This window comes from Colletes gigas, unplaced genomic scaffold (assembly GCF_013123115.1).
Source record: "Colletes gigas isolate AHSC1104 unplaced genomic scaffold, ASM1312311v1 Colletes_gigas_Sc00011, whole genome shotgun sequence".
Lineage (NCBI taxonomy): Eukaryota > Metazoa > Arthropoda > Insecta > Hymenoptera > Colletidae > Colletes > Colletes gigas.
Genome location: NW_025106640.1, coordinates 6,332,638 through 6,353,107, shown reverse-complemented (window position 1 = coordinate 6,353,107; position 20,470 = coordinate 6,332,638). Strand labels below are relative to the sequence as shown.

At 41.0% G+C, this 20,470-nt stretch overlaps 1 protein-coding gene across 1 annotated transcript; it reads right to left on the bottom strand.

Moving 5' to 3' along the window:
- Window positions 1-9,269: 9,269 nt before the first annotated feature.
- On the bottom strand, window positions 9,270-10,258 carry LOC122398410 (anaphase-promoting complex subunit 15B-like). Its single transcript, XM_043398219.1, has 3 exons — window positions 10,025-10,258; window positions 9,881-9,940; window positions 9,270-9,561 (listed from the first exon to the last, which is right to left on the bottom strand). The coding sequence occupies exons 1-3, from the start codon at window positions 10,148-10,150 to the stop codon at window positions 9,346-9,348; spliced, it is 402 nt and encodes a 133-aa protein (XP_043254154.1). The 5' UTR covers window positions 10,151-10,258; the 3' UTR covers window positions 9,270-9,345.
- Between the last annotated feature and the right edge of the window lie 10,212 nt (window positions 10,259-20,470).

The window sequence follows — 20,470 nt, the reverse complement described above, 5'->3', positions numbered from 1 at the left end:
CTTTCTGTAACCAGCCTCGGTGTTCTTAGTTTCGACGGCACTTTCTCCCTCTATCTTTCTCTCTCTCTCTCTCTTTCTCGCGCTGTCTCTCACTCTCTGTCTCCCGTGGTCGGTTTTTCGTTCCGGCGTAATTAGCGAACGCTAACCATTAAAATTTTTAATAAAGGCGAAAGAAAGCGCGAGATCGCTAACCGTAAACAAAAGTTACCATCGACGAACGACGGTGCGTCTCGCGCGCCGTGTGACGTAAACGTTAACTTGCTGCATAAATTCTGTCGGTTTCCCGATGCATAAGACGCATAAACTTCGTTCTCGAATCAAGTATTATGTCTAGATATTACAGAAAGTCTAAAAATTTCAGCTAAATCGTCGGAAAAGAGTTGCTTGCAAAAAAAAAAAATTGCACGACTTCCAAAGTGATGCAATACGGTGACGATCAGTCTATTCGTCGATGGAGACGCAGAGATTTAAAAAACTTCCGAACTTTTTGGGGTAGACTTAATATAAACACAGATCGAAAAATTAATATTTACAATATTACAAAGCGAACGACTTTGCTTGCTTCGAGAGCTATATACATATATCATTCCACTCTTCACACATATCGGAACACAGGATTATCTTATTACGAGACATTCCCAGATAAATGTTAGTCGCGTATCTTTCGTTTCTATCATTAAACTGTTCATCATTTGATAAAAATAACATACTGTCGTACGAGAGAAAAAAATTTCATTTACGAACATATCGAATTGGTAATTCTACGAATACGAAACCAGGACTTTTCTGCTCCGTTGGTATAACGATATAATTTACAACGTTTTGGTTAACAACGAGTCGTAATTACGAACTCGTGCCGTCTCGTATAGATTTAACGACTCTTGAGAAACGGAAAGTGACGTTCGATATCTCGTTTGAGCAAACGGTGCCGCGCGATTGCATTACAAACACAAACAATCTCCAACTATCCGAGTTTTATATTCCAGATAGAAATCTGAACCTAAAAACCGACTGCAATTTATCGTGTGTATTAATTAAACGAGCACAACGACGCGAAATCGAGCGATCTTTGTCGCGTGCTGTGGCACCGAAGTCTGCTGGTATTTTACCGTCGTTTGCATCGTTAGATTCCGATCTTTCAACGTCGTAACGACTGTAACGCCCGGGCGTGATTATCGTATTATCGTTAATTAATAAAGACACGAAGTTGATCGTTACGGTGAATCGACTGATGGGAATCGTTTGACGTATCGCATGGGAACCATAGCGGTATATCAAAACACACGTTGCACGCTCGTTTGATCGTAAACGTCTCTTCTGTTCGGTATATTAATCGTTCGCGCCATTCTCGTTACCCGGGCAGCGGATTTATATTCGATTCCTCGCTAGGATTCGATTCTAACTCGAACGGGTTAATACCCAGCGTGGTTAACTTCCCGTAACTCGCAACGAGCTGGCAATAAATAATTACCCGGGGATATCCTGGCGTTGGGATGCCCGTTGCGTTCGGGTCTCGAGATAAATAGCCTCGGTTCGAAAGATATTCCCAGGGGAAAGTTAAATATTGACACGACGCGGTTTTAAGTCGAACGTAGAATGTTACGAATCTATTTCAGTGCCGAGTCAAGGAGTAGCTCTGTTCGTTCCAGCGTGTTTCGTTAGGAGCGTAAACATTGTACCAAGAATACTGGACGCGATTCGATGACCCCCGCGCGCGCGACGGACACGATCGCGGCAAAACGTCCGGAAAACTTTAGCAAAAGTAACTGGGCCGTGACTGACCGTACTCGAGGAACCGACACTTTTTTTCCGCGAACGGCCGAAACTTTCGACGACCGTCTAGTCCGTCTTAATCCGCACGGTCAATGATCCCTCCTCTCTGCCCCGATTTCACCAATTTCGCTCAAAAAAGGAAAAGAAAAAAAGAGCTTCGTCCAAGAGGCGATCGTTTCCCCGCGCGAGAGACCAGAAACGATCGTAGATCACGGAACAGGTTTTCCCTCGTGAAAAACCGGGGGACACCCGGCGAACGCGAAAGTATTCGGACGAATCGGTGACCCCGATCCGTAAGGAATCCGGTCCGGATGGGTTCACCCCGGGTGCGAACGTGAAACGTAACGATCGTCACTCACCGATCGAGGACGCGCCCGTGACATCTGGATCCAGCTATCGCGCGCCAGGCCTCTCGTCTCGCCTCCCTCTCGATCGCCGGACCGATCGGTTCCGCTTTCGATCTTCGGGGTTTCACTTCCAAGTCACCAACTGACAAACCACCCACGCACTGCAACTAGCCCACCGTCCTCGCGATTCTCGCCGCGGCCAGCTTCGGCCCGCGTACGTGTCGCGTTCTCCACGGTGCATCCAGGGGTATGGGGAGGGCAGGAAAGGGGTGGGTTCGATTGACGGAAAACCGGGTGGAAAGCAACGAACAGAGTGCGTGTACGAGAGTACGCGGCCGAGAGGGGGAGGGAGGGGGAGCCAATCCGTGTGTGCTGTCCTGTGTCCGTTTACCCGGGGTGTCACTCGGTTGCGTTTCGGCGGTTTCACGCCGGCACGTGGTCGACGCGTACGGAACGGAAACACTTTCCAGGCTGGCCGTCGAGAGAGCCCACGCGTCCCGTGTGCTTGTAATCGCGCGTTCGACTGAGCGACCGAGCACTCCCGAAGCCCCGGCTCTCGCTCGTGCCGCTCGCGCTCGTTCCCTCTCGCTCTAACGCACGCGTCCGCGCCAACTCTTCACCGACTCGCCTTTCTCTCTCTCGCGCAGGCTCCGTCGCGCAGGCGCGCCGTCTCGCTCTTACGCCGTGCACCGTCCTCGTCGCTCTTGCGTCACGAATACACGCTCTTCGTCGCTCTTCTCCTCTCCGCGCGATGCATACGCGCGCGCACCGACCCGATGACGAATATATTTTTCAAAATATTTCGCTTTCGATACGGGGCAAACATAAATACGCGTTGGCCAATCGTACACACGATATTACACACCGCGGCACGTTACGAATTTGCCAAGAAATAATAAAAATGCCCGTGTAAGCGTGTTCGCCCCGGCTGACCTACTTGTCCCGTCGTCGACGTTGTTTCGGTTTTTCGCGTAATTTACAAGGCAGCGACGAGTGCTCGATTTGTTCTTTTTTTTTTCGACCGTGCTTCGACCGATTCTATACGTTCCGTTCGCTGGTACCCATAAACACAAGAATCGTTTTAGAAGCACGTTAGTTCAAGGTTGCACGACGACACAGATTATACCTAATATCAACAAAGATTACTCGGGTAGACGCAAACTTAGTAGCACATTCGGTGTTATCGCGCCGTTATCAATGACCGTCTATTATTCTAACGTGAAAATGGCAGACATGCATTTTATGGATACCCCCGCTAATGGGATTAGTTCTACACAAAAAAAAACATGCTAAGTCTATTTAAGAAGCTTACCCAGACGTTTATGTGAATTTGATTCTTTCCAAGTTTCTATCTACCAAGTAATCTTAGCGATAATCTCGCGTTGTCAACCTTCGTCTAACGCCCTTGCAAAACAATTCGAAGAATCGAACGATCGTCCAGCGAAATCTTGGCCCATTTGGATTAATCGAACAATTGCAATTTCTCGATCGATCGATGTCACACCACTGCCCTACATCGTCAAGACTACATTTCATCCTTGACGTTTAACATTTACGGGGGAGGCTGATTTTTCTAAAATGCTCCAAAATGGCCGTCTTCGATGACTCGACGGGACGCGAAAAAAGGCTACCACTGTTATTAGAGAATCTTTACCAAACTCGTTTAATAATACGATACCAACGCGACGGGTCTCCTCGTGCACATTATGCACAACAAGCACGGCAAGTATTACAAAGTCAATTTCATAATCGATAGATTGAACGTGGAGGACAAATTTCATGGCCACCTCGTTCTCCGGACTTGACGTCACTCGATTACTTTCATTGAGAGCATCTAAAAAACGAAGTTTATCGCGAGCTACCGACGACGCCCGAGCACACCAAAGATCCATGCGATGCCCCCGACTCGACGAGGACTTACATATTTTCAAACGTGTCGCGCGATAATTGCATCCGCGGCGATCGACGAAATTAACGCGCCATCTTTTCGCCGCGATTCCCTTCTCGATCGCGCGTCGTTGGATCGAACGGTCCCGTTTAACGTCGTTTGTTTCTTGGCAGCGTATAGTACCTCCGCTTCATCCATTTAAGCGTCATTCGAATACTTTCTCCGCTCTTTTTTGCGATCCGCGTGTATTACGTCACACCGGCGGTCTAGCTTAGGTGTTTTCGATCGGCCGTTGTTCTTGCTCGATCGATGATTGTTCCGTCGACAACTTCCTTCCTTGTCTGTATTGCACGTTTTCTCGGTGATAAAACTGGCTCGAAGCAACTTCGACCGATGTTTACGTATTATTATCTCGTTCAATTATGCCCAATCGGACTGCACGTTATCTACAACGAACGATAATAAATGGTGTTCTATGCTCTTTATATGCAACGCCGTTTCGCGATATCAATTTTACGTGTCTCGCGGTGGTAAGTCGATACTCCCGGCGCGAAAGTTTGCAAACATTTCTATGAATAAAAGATAAATCGACAGAACGATCCTTAATCGGATTCCGTTCTCTCTTGTCGCGTTCGACGTGTCATCATCGCGCGGGAAACACCGTTCGACTAATAGTGTTTATTAAAAATAATTCGTCGGTTTTAAAAATCGGAAACAAACAATGCGAAAAGTGACTTAATCGCGATGTCGCGAAGGAAATACTCGACGAATTCCGACTTCGTTTTTAAAACAAAACAGCATGTCACGATGTTTAATTTCGCGCAACTTGTATCGCGAACGAACGAATCGTGATTTACGATAATGTTTCGCTTAAATTTATCGTTAGGTACGATCGTCGTGCGGATCGACAAAATCGAATCTCAAAAATGACCCGATCGTTAATTCAATCGGCTGCATACGCGCGCGTACAAACGGTACGCGGGTGTTACGCAACATGGTAAAACAATTGATTCAGCAAATGATCGATTCGACGTAGCGTGAATACAAAAGCTTGCGTGGAAACGCAGAAAGGTGTGAACGTGCCAACCACGCACGATACAGACCCGAAATCAATCGTACAAATAGAATCGAAAGTAATATCGATCGACCCTAGATTGAATTTTTAAATACGAGTTTTATTATACTTAGCGTTGGATGCAACGTCTTTGGGGTGTTTAACCCTTTAACGCTCACGCTCGTGACATGCAGAGTGTTCGGCCACCCTTGGGAAAAATGTTAATGGGGGATTCTAGAGGCCAAAATAAGACGAAAATCAAGAATACCAATTTGTTGATGGAGGCTCCGTTAAAAAATTATTAACAATTAAATTCGAAAATTTCAAATCGCTCTGGAAAAATTATTTTCAGTTCCGGGGGTCGATTACAATCATTTTTGGTGATTAGGCATACCCCCGAAATCCTACACACTTTCGAGAAAAAAATTCCGGAAGGTGGGCAAATTTTTCGGCGAAATTAAAAAATTTCAAATGGTTCTAAAAAAATTATATTTAGTTACAGGGGTTGATTATAATCATTTTTGGTGAATAGACATACCCCCGAAATCCTACACACTTTCGAGAAAAAAATTCCGGAAGGTGGGCAAATTTTTCGGCGAAATTAAAAAATTTCAAATGGTTCTAAAAAAATTATATTTAGTTACAGGGGTCGATTACAATCATTTTTGGTGAATAGACATATCCCCGAAATCCTACCCACTTTCTAGAAAAAAATTCGAGGTGCGGAATTTTTCGACCGGAAAAAAAAAATTTCAAATCGTTCTAGAAAAATTATTTTCTGTTGCGAGGGTCAATTACAATCATTTTTGGTGAATAGTCATAGCCCTGAAATCCTACCCACTTTCTAGAAAAAAATTCGAGATGATGTGAAATTTTTCAAATCATTCTAAAAAAATTATTTTCGGTTACGGGGGTCGATTGCAATCATTTTTGATGAATAGACATACCCCGGAATTCCTGCTCATTTCCGAGAAAAAAATTTGAGAAGGTGTGAAATTTTTGGACGGGAAAAAAAATTTCAAATCGTTCTAAAAAAATTGTTAAGCTGTCGAGATTTGCCCCCGCGCCTCCCCCTGCGGCTTGTTGCTTCAGCGTTCCATCGAAGACGTCGGTTAACGCGCTTTGGGACCCAGCCTCCGCGGTGCCAGTAAATCGCTAATTGATCGTTAACCGTTCGCGACGTTTACGGTTCGAAACCGTTTTATTGCGTTCGCGGGGAAACTCGCCCGCGTCGATCCCGACTTCTGCATCGCGAAGCTCCGTCGCCACGACGTTCCGTGGAAATCTCGAGAAAGGGTGGACACACACCGCCGGCTGATATCGCTCCGAGGTCGAATGTGGATGCTTTAAACTACCTACATGTAGGCCAGTGGGTCAAGTCGACATTAGCGAGGACGCGAAGTAGATCGCGCGTGTCGAAATTGTTCCTCGCGCGTTCAGCTCTCTCGCACCGGGATAAGCTTGAACTTGAACGCCAATCGAAATCCGATAAAGGCAACCTGATAGATTTCGAACGCGTTCCTCCCCACCCACCCCCGCGCTATCGATAAGCGAAACGAACCGCAAACATCAAGATTAGATTCCCACCGGCTGCATCGATCGTTATCGTTTCGGAATCGTTCCTAAGAGAGTTTACGACGCCGCAGACTTCGGTCCGAGAAACGCCTAACAACGCGGTTCGAGTCTCATCGCGAACACGAACACGAACACGAACATACCAAACACGTTCGGCGGTTTCACACTCGTGTCTCGTACATTTCCACGAGGGGGTTCTTTTTTATTAAGTTATTTTGGAACCGTACCTACAAAAATTTCAAACCGTTCTGGAAAAATTATTTTCTGTTGAGGGGGTCAATTACAATAATTTTTGGTCATTATACATACCCCCGAAATCCTACCCACTTTCTAGAAAAAAATTCGAGATGTGAAATTTTTGGACGGAAAAAAAAAATTTCAAATCGCTTTGGAAAAATTATTTTCGGTCGCGGGAGTCAATTACAATCATTTTTGGTCATTACACGTACCCCCGAAAACCTGCGCACTTTCGAGAAAAAAATTCTGTAAGTGCCTAAATGTAACGAAAAAAAAATGTTTCAAACCGTTCTGGAAAAATTATTTTCGGTTGCGGGGGTCAATTACAATCGTTTTTGGTTAATAGGCATATCCCCGAAATCCTGCGCACTTTCGAGAAAAAAATTCAGTAAGTGCCTAAATGCGACGTAAAAAAAAAGGTTTCAAACCGTTCTGGAAAAATTATTTTCGATCGCGGGGGTCAATTACAATCATTTTTGGTTAATAGAGATAATTCAGTACTGTCAGAACTTTAAACATTAATAACTTTTTAGCAAAGTCTCCATCAACAAATTGGTATTCTTGATTTTCGTCTTATTTTGGCCTCTAGAATCGTCCATTAAAATTTTTCCCAGGGTTGACCGAACACTCTGTATAATATTAATGGAAGGTCGAGAGCTTGCGAGAGAAACGGTCCCTCTGGTGGCGAGTACGGGGGACAATGCCATTTCTGAATTAAATAACGACGTATCATCACTAATTCCTAGAATTGCATCGACGATGTGAACGCTGCGAGTCATTAAATGTTCCTACATGAGACTAACACGTTTGAAAACGCAAAGAACAAAGTTTTAAAATAAGGAGGAAATACGTAATGGCCGGATGTTGACCAAACATTCCCAGTCTCTCGCTTTTGTAAGCGATAACAATTAACGAGAGATCATCATAGAGTAAAATTCCAACCGCGAGTTACCCCCCTCGGTCCTTTCAGCCCTTTTTCCTAAAACGATCCAAAGATCGATCGCCGCGATCCAACGCGTCGCCTAAGTAGAATCGCGATGCCGCGGGATAATCCCCCCATAGACGATTCCATCCCGAACGTCGAGATTTATGCGTCTAATATGCTCGGTATTAATTCATAAAACCGTGGGGTATTACCATCTACGAAACTGCGCGATTCATAAATCCCGAGATTTATGCTCCGCGACACGCTAAGCGCGCGGAAGACGCGAAAACGCCGGGTTGGCGGCGATCGAATTAACCTTGAGACGACGATTCCGATCGTAACGAAATCGCCGGATATCTTTGGCCGGTTGGTTATCGAGAGAGGACCCCCCCCCTCACGGATGGATCGCGGGGAACTGGGTCCGTTCGTCCCGCGTGCGTGATCGTCGGCGTGAACGAATGGGATCGCGTAAGCGGGTCCGGGGCGTTCGATGTGAATTTTACCCGCGTGAACGGTCGCGTAGCAGCGAACGCGTTTGCTCTCCGTAACGGACGACTGTATTCGGGGAAAAAAAATTTGCAATTCCGCTGTGACATCAGCGGCGAGGATCTCTCAGCCGAGGAGGAGACACGGAGGTCGTTGCATAGAGGAGGAGGTGGCCGGAGAAAGAGAAGTAGGAGGTGGAGGAGGCGCACGGGTTCGCTTTTGCCTGAGCGTACCCGTTCGTTCACCCTAGCGGGGGCACCAACCTGGCTTTACTTCAGTTACACGCCGAGAGAGCCCGTCGCTGTATATAGGTATATAATACATTCTCGCGTGTACTTACACCTAGTATAGGTGGGTATACGGAGTGTACAGAGAGTGTCCCGGTCGAGCATGATGCGGTTCCACGGCCCTTTACGAGCGAGGCGGGGTACCGACTTGCCCCGTTCACCAAAGAGAAAGATCGAGACACCGAGAGAGAAAGGGACAGGGGCCAAGCCCTTGTGTGTTCTCGATCGCTTTCGACCAGCCACGGGGATCGTTCTTTGAAGGGAATTTTTTTTTATACCCGAACCTTGCGATATCGACGTCACGACGGGCGGAGAATTTCCAGCGCGAGGAAATCATCGACAAAAACGCCGGCACCGCGATCCGACCGATCGACGGTCGTTCGCGACCTCCGCGAGCGGATGCGACGATTTTCCACGCGTACGCGATCTTTCGCGCCGCGTGATTTTTCGGTGACGCGGAATTTTCGCCGTTCGTCGGATCGAATGTCGCCCCCGGGGTCCTTGACCCAGCGCGCGCGTTCGTTCGAAAACGCTGACTATTCGCGATAATCACGTACACGCTGGCAATGGCGAGTGTTCGATCAAAATTCATTCTGTTCATCCATAACGCGACAGCGTTCGAATCACGCGTTACGATTATCAGAATATACTTTATTGTTTTCTATGGAAACTTAAGGTATCGTGATGGATCCGTTGGGTATACTAGGCGATTGTTAAATTATGAAAAGTAAAACGTACAATGTATTAGAGACGAACGGGAACCGCAGCTTGGATTAAGAGTAACGACCAGGGGGGGCGCTGACCATTCTGATGGATACTGGATCCGTTCCTGTGTCCGTTGGTCTGGATATCCGTTGTTGATGCGAATAACTTACTTCCATATCGATTTCGTCCAATTCCTCCTCTTCCTCCTCGTGGGTATCCGATTCCTCCTCCTCCTCGCCCTCTTCCTCGTCATCGTCATCCTCTTCCTCTCCCGATCCTCTGAACTGTATACAATAACAATTATAATTCTTCGCAATATCCACCTACGTTACCTTCGACGAATGAAAATGATGTAGGAAGCTAACGTATCGTAGAAATTTCCGTTTCTTGGCTCCCCCTACGGTCGATAATATCGTACTCATAATTAACGACAACTATGCATTGATAAAAAGTTTAATATTTTTTAAAACAACTTGACTTCGTCTCTACCGGGCTTGTTTCTATCGAATACGCGATAAACCGTACGAATCGAACTCCAAAACTTGTCAAACTGTAAGCTGAACGTAAGGCCAAATAACGGATACAAAAGTGAGGTTAACTTACATCACTGACAGTTTTGCCAATCGGGATGTGATCGAATCCTTGCACACGAACGTGTTCTCTCTAAAAGAAAATACATTCATTCGTACACGCTCAAGTATTTAACAATAACGATTAAAACCTATCATTTATATTCGTGATTCTAACCCATGCTTGGTGTTCCGCTTCGAGAGCAGCTACCTCGCTTTCATCGTCGCACGGCCTGTCAGCGTTGAACCACAGAGGATCTGTGGCTCTGGGTTGTAAATTTGGCCACAACGGCATAAAAGACATGATGAAATACGTTAATCGCGATGTTCAGCAAACACAACAAAAGATCGTTGAAACGACACCTAACAAATTACGAAAAATACAGAAACCATTCAAGCCTGCGCAGAAACTACGCACGCAGACGTGATATTCAGTAGACAGCCGTTCGATGGAACTTTCTATCCCAGAGACACTAGAGACCTCTATCGAATTTAATTTTATATTCAAACGATACCGACTCAAAATGGAATAATGGAATTATAAAACCAAAAACGAGGTATACGAGTAGACTTTTCGCCTAATGTATTTTTTCAGCCCATTTCTCTAGGGTCTCGAAACCTCGTTACCATTTCCCTGTCACTCGCAACGTTACCAACAGATTTAGAAATGAACACGAGAGGAAGTGAGACAGAAAATGAAATTACAGAAATTTTAGTATTTTTTAACGGAACGAAAGCTGTATTTCATTGGAGTAACCAATCGATTAAGATTATTTAAAGATCTCAAGATTATTAAAATACGTAAGGATGTACCTAATTGATAACTACACCGCAAATCTACTGTTTTTTATTTTAAATTGTAATATATCATTTATTTAAAAAATAACTCGGCAAAAACGTATTCGCGACTCGAAATCGGTATCAGACCACACACCAGGGCAAAGAAGATGTGTGGGACTATGAGAAGAACGCAGCCATTAGCTCATATTATTTGCTATGTAATTAATAATTATATTAATTACATAGTAAATAATAATCCCCAGGTCTCACCTCGTGGAGGTTGCTGCGTCTGGAGACCCACCCTAGCCTCGCCCCAACCACCCTTCCTTTGGCGAGGAATTCGAATATCTATCTGAGAGAGAAGCTATCGAAAAGTTAGAAACGAGCTAGAAAGGGACAAGTTCTTAAAAGAACTGTCCAATAAAGAGATGAAAGACCTAACGAAATACATGTGAGATGATACACATGTTTTCTAGAAACGAAATTGGAATGTGCAACTGCACGTACGAACTCTGACGAAGAGATAAAAAACCTAACGAAATGATACATGTGAGATAAACCAGCACATGTTTTCTAGAAACGAAATTGGAATGTGCAACTGCACGTACGAATCCTGATTACTAAAGTATCAATGTGTACTTTATTCCTAATTGTTCCTACTTAAATAAATACCTAAATTATGACAAGACACTTGTACAAAACGAAGAAAGGATCTTGAAGATCCAACCAGAAATGTGCAACTGCACGTATGGACCTCGCATATTAGAATACTAATATGTATCTTAATATTAATCATTCCCACTTAAATTTACGCACACGTTTCCGTAATACTTAATAAACGGCAGGAGAACGCTTTTTTATCTTATAATCTATATACATTTGTACTTATATTCTAACGCAATCTGTAGAAACATGAAGAAATATGAGGAAATATTTTCTTCTTGGTGTCTTCGTCAATCCCACGATGTTTTTCTAAAACATACACTCATATACAATAAATATAACCGATATGAAACAAAGAAATATGACAAGATATTTTCTTCTTGGTGTCTTGACAATCCCACGATGTTTTCCTGAAACAAAAACTCATATCCAATAAAATATATTTCATATAAAACAAATAAATATGAAAAAATATTTCTTCTTGGTGTCTTGATTAATCCCACGATGTTTCCCTGAAACATAAATCAGACAATAAATAAAATTGTATGAAATATTACTCTAAGAACGATCAAGATGGAATCCAGGTACCATTTCCAATTCCATTCTTCGATGATTATATTTTCTGTAACAAGAACTTGTTCAAAGGATTAATAGCTGAAATGAAAGTGTATTAATGAACACAGAAAAAAAATTAATATTTGAACTGAAGCTTCCACGAGTAAAAATTGATATTAAAAAATTTAAAAACATAAATATCCCGTGAAATTGAATGAAAAATTAAATTCGTCTCATTGTTAAGATAAATACGAAATATTCATTTATCAAATAAAAAATTTTTCGAGACGTATACATTGCAATAACTATATTTTACTGTATTCAAAGCTAAATTATGCTCATAGAGAAAAAGCAATAGCGAACGAAAATATCGATTCTACGCGGCAATTAACTCTCAATATGAAATGTCGAATTGCAATTTGCATACTCTTTTGATACAAGCATTCTATTTTCCATCAATTAAAACAACGATCGCTAGCAAACTTTGATTTATGCAAAGAATACAGAATATTTATAAAAAAATCCACTATTTATAAATAACAATTAGGTTGAAAAGGTTATTATATCCCGTAAAATTTATCAACTCTAATAATGAATAATTGGTGATATATTATATGAATCATGAATTTAATCTATGACACAATTAATTACAATACAGCATGTTTAAATGCATCACAAAGCTGTGATCAAAATATATTCATAGAAATTACAGGTTTTAACGCGTTTTGAAAAAGAAAATAATTGATCTATTTACATCAGTACTTTCAAGCAGTGTTTTCATTGACAAAGATATATTTTCCACTCATAAATTCAAAAAACAACCCGTGAGTGGATATCTTTCGCAACGCTAATTTATAAAATATAAAAGTATACGCGAGTGGTGCATATTATTCGCAAAATGAACCACGCAGGGTTCCTTTATTAATTAAAACGCGTGCACCCATATTCAATCATACGCAACACTAATTTTAATAATCATGTTGAGCCATTCGAGGCTCTGTAGAATCCCATCTTGCTTCTTGATGATCTTGAAACAGTGGCCAGCGTTATGGCCAGCTTTTGGGCATTGGATCGCAACTCTAATTCATAAAAAACGCAACAAGTCAATATCGCAACGCTAATTTATAATATAAAAATTCCAAACGCGATTTGTAACAATAAATGCAACCGCGAATGGTGATTATTCGCAACGCTACCCTGAAAAGTAAACGCGAAAAATAGTAATTCGCAACGCTAGGAGCAAACCGATCGGTTCATTCGCAACGCTATTCTTAAATAACGATAAAAGCAATCGCGTATGGAATTCGCAACGCTAACCTGAAAAGTAAACGCGAAAAATAGGAATTCGCAACTCTACAATCAAACGCGATTATTGTATATTCGCGACTCTATCTTTAATGGAAATATACTTGTTTCGCAACGCTAATGCAAATCGCGTTTTGCCCAAAAATGCTGGATCTTGGTGCTGGCAACGTCCATCCGTGATACAAACATACATGCAGAAAATAGGCTAACTACTTCTAATTACTGTTAACTACTGTAGAGTGGCTCGTGTGGGGATGAATTTAGACGTTTTAAGTATCGCAACACTACGGGGCAACAACGCGATAAATCAACAATCGCAACGCTAATTTATAATAGAAAAATTCCAAACGCGACTTGTAACAATAAAAGCAACCGCGAATGGTAATTATTCGCAACGCTACCCTGAAAAGCAAACGCAAAAAATAGTAATTCGCTACTCTAACAGCAATCGCGTTTATCAATAATTCGAAACGCTATTTTTAAAGCAAACGCCCGGTTCCTAGGTTTGCACAAAGACAATCGCGAATCGTATTTATTCGCAACACTGATATATCAACGCGATAAATATTTTTTCGCAACTCTACGAGCAAACGCGAACATTGCATATTATTCGCAACTCTAACTTTAATCAGGGGTTAATGGTACATGTGAATTCACATGTACTGGCCACTAAATGAACTAACTACTTCTATTACTACAATTGGGGTAGAATTTGGGCATTGAAAATATCGCAACTCTAAAGAAAAAATCGCACGATTGATCAAGATCGCAACGCTAATTTATAGTATGAAAATTGCAAACGCGGTTGATGTCCATTACATGTATAACAGAGTAAAAAAGCAACGCGAATCGTGATTGTTCGCAACACTACCCTGAAAAAGGAAACGCGAAAAATGGTAATTCGCGACTCTACGAGCAATCGCGTTTGTCGATAATTCGAAACGCTACTTTTAAAGCAAACTCCCGGTGCCTAAGTTTGCATGAAAACAATCGCGAATGGTAATTATTCGCAACGCTACCCTGAAAAGGAAACGCGAAAAATAACAATTCGCAACTCTAAAAGCAAACGCGATTATTGGATATTCGCAACTCTATGTATATCATAACCGCGAGTTATGGGGAGGGATGGGCTGGCACGTATGGTGCAATCATGTACCATCAGGTACATGCATACGTGAGCCAGCCAGAAAAATAAACTAACTACAACTACGGACGAGTTAAGTGACAAAATAGTAAGAGGAATGACTTTCCATCCTCATCCGAGGATGAAGATGAAAAGCCATTTGTTGTAGCCCGCTCTTGAGACAGTTTGTCAGGGCCTCTTCAGCTCATCGAGAGCCTTTTCTTTCTTCGGCGGTCCTGCCGATGCCTGAAACTTACGAAAGACCGGGCTCGAGATTTTGTGCAATACGTAGTCTTCCAACAATGTACGAATTGTTGGTCGAGCGTACGTGGTGAATCTCGAGGGGGACGAGCGTTTCGAAAGGGGCCTGATCACGACCGCGAGCGCGAGAGAGCGACTTTAAGAGTCGCGCGATTCGAGGAGTCGAAAATAAAGCCGAGACAAACAGCACAAGTGCACCGTTTGAATCAGCAAAATTTCTACTCTCGAAATCGTAACTACAGGAACAGAACTGCCACGCGAAAACGCGCCTACCCGAATTACTAATGTGGACAGTCCTGCCCTGACCCTACCTACTTAGATTAAGCACACACACACACCAGAAAGTTACCTACCTACCTAACCCTATATTTAAAAAATTTGCAAAACTCAGTCTCTCAAACAAACACTCCACGGTTCTCATTCTCTATGTCCGGGCGCGACCTAAACTAGAGAGGACTCCCCGGGGTTCCTCCGACACCCGGACACAACCTCATTCATACTCTAATTGTGTACGTACCAGTTTTGAAGTGGACTGACAAAGCTAGTGACCATTGCGTACTTTTATTATTTATGTAAAACATTTTGATATATCTAATATAGTCTTTAGTAAAATATACTCTATAATATACTCTATATAAGATTGAAAAGCTAATTCATTATGCATTGTGCAATATTATTGACTAATATGCAATACGAACAATTGTCAAGTAAATAATAACTAAAATTTAATATTACTATTGTGACTGGTATGAATCTCATGTCAAAAAATTCTGTATCTGAATTGTAACAAACTTTTGAAACGATGCACTTCCACATCCTAACCACAAACACACATATGTGGACAGTACATCGTGCACGGAACACTAGCATTGTCAGTCGCACGGATGAATTATTATTATAAATGTTACAAACTAAGTCATCGTGCCCCGTTGCCTTCGCTCGTGCAAATAACACTTGGGCATGTGCACGAACTTAGGCAACGAACACGGAAAAGTATCCTGAAAATCCTGACTAGAAAAGCTGGTTATTAGTAATTAACTAAACGGTATCTATTCTCAATTAAAATGACTCGACTCGTTATATGTGATATATCAACAACAAAATACGTTAATATTGAAAGATATTACTATTCAAGAAAAATTTGTGACTGAAATTGAATTGTTCAAAATGTAAGACTCTAATAAAGATATCATGATAAAATAATCTACTTTGCAAATTGAAATAAATTTATTAAATTATTATTCAAAATATTCAATTAACCCTGGTCGATTCTGTCGTCAAAGTAAATTTTAAAAAATAAAATTAACATGCATGTTCCTTTGAGTTCAAAATCGACCAGTCGCGAAACGCCTTCTTGCACATAAAATACATCATATGATGTATTAATTAATAAAACGAATATTTAATAACTATATTGATAATGTAAGATATTTTCCTCAATTGTACGATTAATATAATGTTTTCACATTATATTAATTCATATTCTACTCAATAAAATTGTGTAATATTTATTGATAACATTAAAAAACGCGAGTGCAAGAAGACCCTAGCCTGCACTAAAAATATATAATTCATGGGTATTTTTCATACCCGCGGTCACTTAACTCGTCAAAAATACTAAGTATACAACTGGTCACCCGTGTTGATTCGGATCTTTCATCCTACAACATGGTTGGGGACCAGAGGAACATAAATAGCATGCGACTCACGAGTGATGAACTTGTACCTCTGGGATGACTGCATAATGATGCTGCTGCTGCCCAGTGGAAGTCATCAGAGCCCCCTGCATGGTCCTGCTATAAAGAATAAGAAAGCAATTATAATCTATTGTTAAAATTATAGAGATTTTTAATTAACAAATTTCAAAGTATAAATTTATACTTACGTTGTTCGCTCGTGGTCCACCGCCCGATACCGCCCCGGGTACTGCTGCTGGATACCAAGATCAGGTTCAGAAACTGTAAGAAAACTGTAAGAAAACAATTAGAATCTATCGTTAAAACTGTAGAGATTTTTAATTAAAAATTTCAAAGTATAAATTTATACTTACATCGTTTGCTCGTGGAGCATCGCCAAATAGTCCTCTTCAGTGATGCACTGACTCTAATTCCGGTAACGAGGAGTTTAAATTTCAAATTGAAAAAATAATTAATTTAATTAGAAAGTAATAAATTAGAATACCGCGACCGAAGATTGAAATCGGCGAACAAATGATTCTACTATCGCGATTCAGAAAACTAGAAGAGCCACGATGCTCTGGAAATAATTTAATACCGCGTAAGAAACACTGCTTCTATTCTCGCGTTTGTCTAACACCGCGAACGATAACGTGCTTGGGGTCACTTTGCCCCGAAAAACAAACTTGTTGCTACGCACAATCACAGAGTCTACCGGCCGCATTGCGCTCGGCCAACAAATTTCCTGGAAAGAAAAGAGCTGAAAGAAAAGGGACAGGAGACAAGAAATACAACAAGCACGTCTGTGCTTTGCCTATCGATTTTTGTTTTTCTTCTTGCTAGAGTTCGACAACGAAAACACTGCTTAACTTAGTACTGATGTATACATAGTTTGTCCCGTACAAGATCATTGCCACGAAGGCGAAATATTCTCAATCAATGAGAATTTCAACGACAAAATATTATCTACGGAAATAATTATTCAATTTATAAATATATCACCAAATTTCATCATTAGAGTTGTAAGCAAGATTAAGTATACTGTATCGAACGTTAGAATATCCCGTAATTTTTATAAATATTCCGAAATTTGCAAGAATTAAAGTTCGCTAGTTATTTATGCTCGAATAGCATATTTCAATTTCGCAGTTACTACGTTTTCTGAAACTTGTATCGAAATATGTATGCAAATTGCAATTACAACAATTCATAAAGAAATATAAACGATCAATTAAATAAATAACAGCCGGAAATATTCAATCGCGATCAGAATTCAGTCTAATATGAACTATTCCAATGTATCGTTAATATCTACCGACATTTCTGTATACTTCGATATGTATCGAAGTAGGTAAAAATTTTGTTAACGATTTTAATATTTCATCTTAACAATGACCGATTATAAAATTAAAATCACGCTTGCAACGAATAATGTAATAAAGTTACAATAAAAATGTATAAATATTAATATGAATGTTAATTATTGTTACAATTGTTTAAATGTTACCAATATTCCCTCCACAATTTGTCGACTCGTCTGCCATCTGTTATGGTGTCCTTTACGCGCCAATGAAACTTCCCATGGCGTCGAATTTCAATCAGAGACTGCAACAGAAATAATATACAAATTAAATCATAATTAAACAATGATTGATTATAACGAGGAAATAGCAAAAGGTTAGGAATACGTACTTCGTTGGTTGCAATACACCGACACGTCTCGACAGGTTTCAACAACTCTTATTATTTCTTAACTTCGAGTTCCAATAAGACACTGTAACAGAAACGAAATAACGATGCATTAAAGTACACGAAAGAATTTTTATAATTAAGTAGTATGATTAAATCGGAACCGTATTGCAAGAGATTGTAATTAAAACGCGAGTAATAATAGTGGAAAGATCAACAGGTTAGAAATACGCACCTCGCTCGCGGAACACCGATACGTCTCGACGTCGAAGCAATGAATGATGGCCGTCCGCTGTGTTCGGCAATGCTCGCGAACTAGGCGGCGGGGTGGGGAAGCTCCGATGTCGCCCGAAGCTTGTATTACGAACCCGTGCCTCGGGCATGCCTCATCTAGAAACCGCGGATAGACTGATTTTAGCAAATTATTTACAACTTTAACTAGTCAAGGAATCGCGAATAATTTGAACTATTCAACTCGTATGCATTTACACGCGCTAGCTGCTGCCTAACACACTAATTCAGTGAGTTTCTCAACTGACCGCTATCCATGAGAAGAGGCCGCTAAAATCACCTCCGAATTTTCAGGTCGGTATGGCAGATTGGGCCAGGAAAGTCTAAGGAATATCTGATATTTCTAAAATGCCAACATCAACAATTATAAAGACTCAGAGAAAAAATAAGGATGCTCATCTAGAATCTTTTTACCATTTCGGTGTCAAAACCACCGTTATCGATAAAGAACGAAGTAAGACTGCAGCGCTACCAGCTACGAGAATTAAAACTAAACCTGACAAGGAGCTATATGTTTATGCTAACCTATGCGAGGCGGATCGCAGCCATTAGCTCAAATTATTTTCTATGTAATTAGTAATTGTATTACCCACTTGAGTGATACGATTATTAATTACGCACAAATTAATATTGATTGCCCAGGTCTCACCACAAGGAGGTTGCTGCGAATGGAGACCCGCCCTAACCGAATCCCAACCACCCTCACAATTCCTAACGACCTATATTCCTACCGTACAAATGACGATTCTTCCCGCCATCGAGATTCGTACAATATTTCGCGCCAAATTCTACGTTAGCAATCATGGCGTCTTTCTTTGAATTCGAGTTTGCAGCAGAAATAAAATACGAATTACGATCCAATGCATTCGATAAATACACTCGTACCACAATTAAACAACCATTAAACTCGAAATATACTCTAAGAAATTGTAATTTAGAGAGATATAATGACAGTTAACACCGGCAAGATATCAAGAAAAAGGCGCGAAACCGATTCAGCTGTTTTCACGATTTCTATTCCTAATAGAGATTAGAAGTGTCTAGATATTGTTAGGTGAAAAGTAACGTTACTTATTATACGCCAGATTCCAGACAGGTACAAACACGAATACGTTTACTTTCACCGAACATATGACGACGCCAACGTCACGTAGGCAACTGAGGGGGCGGGGGGATGGGTCCCTCTCGCGGCTTCCGAAGCAAATGAAAGAGAGAGAGAGAGAGAGAGAGATGTTTTATGTTTCTTTTTCAGAACATACTAATTAGGGGCACAAAGTATATAGATTCTCTTTGATTAAAATGTTTTCGATATTTCTTATTTGAAACTTTCATTATGAATTAAAATAATGTTAACCTATTTAATAGGTTGATGTTGGCTCAATATTGACTCACGCATGAAATCTTATCAAAAGAGAGAAGAATATATACATTAACAGCAGATACTGTTATCATATACTAATTACATATCGTGTCTGTTTGCGACATAATGTAAGAATAAAGTAATACACCATGAAAATTGTTTCTTGGTAAAAACATATTTTTGTATGCGGTCATTGCGGTTTAGATAAAACACAGACAGAGTCACAAATAAGGAAATTTATTTCGGAAACGTAGATATTTCACGATTTACCATTATAACACTCTCTTTATACTGTTACACACGATTTCCAGCAAAAATGTATTTAAACACAATGTTTTCTATTTATGTAACAGAAATAAAGCATTCCATACGACAAAACATTTGAGCGAGAAAGATCAGATGTAACAAAATGTATCTAACAAGCAATTATTGCTTTCCATGTTCGAAAACTTTATCTGTTTGAAGATCACTTTGGTAAGTACCATCGAAATGTTGAAAATCCTCTGGAAAATACATCACGCACTTAGAAAGTAACAAAACAATATTTTGCCCATAAAGGGTTAAACAACTAGGTCGGTAATTCAGTTCGTGAGATACGAACTCCCATAAGAAGCATGGTCTATCGTATATCTTGTCTGTGCCCATATTTCAGCGGGACTGTACGCTTATTTTTGGCGCCATTTTACGTTCAAAGAAACCATACGTGTATTTTATGTCATACCACGATCGTAAACAATTCCGTGGAATCAAAACATGAATCCCTTTTATCAATTTTCAACACTCGTATAGTTTTATTAATTATATCGCAGTCTTTACGTCGCTGCATTTAAAACAACAGTAAATGCATTGCGCATATTAAGAGCGCCATCTATTGTCGTAAAACACTACTATTCCTGTGTCACGTTTTTACCTGCGGAAAAG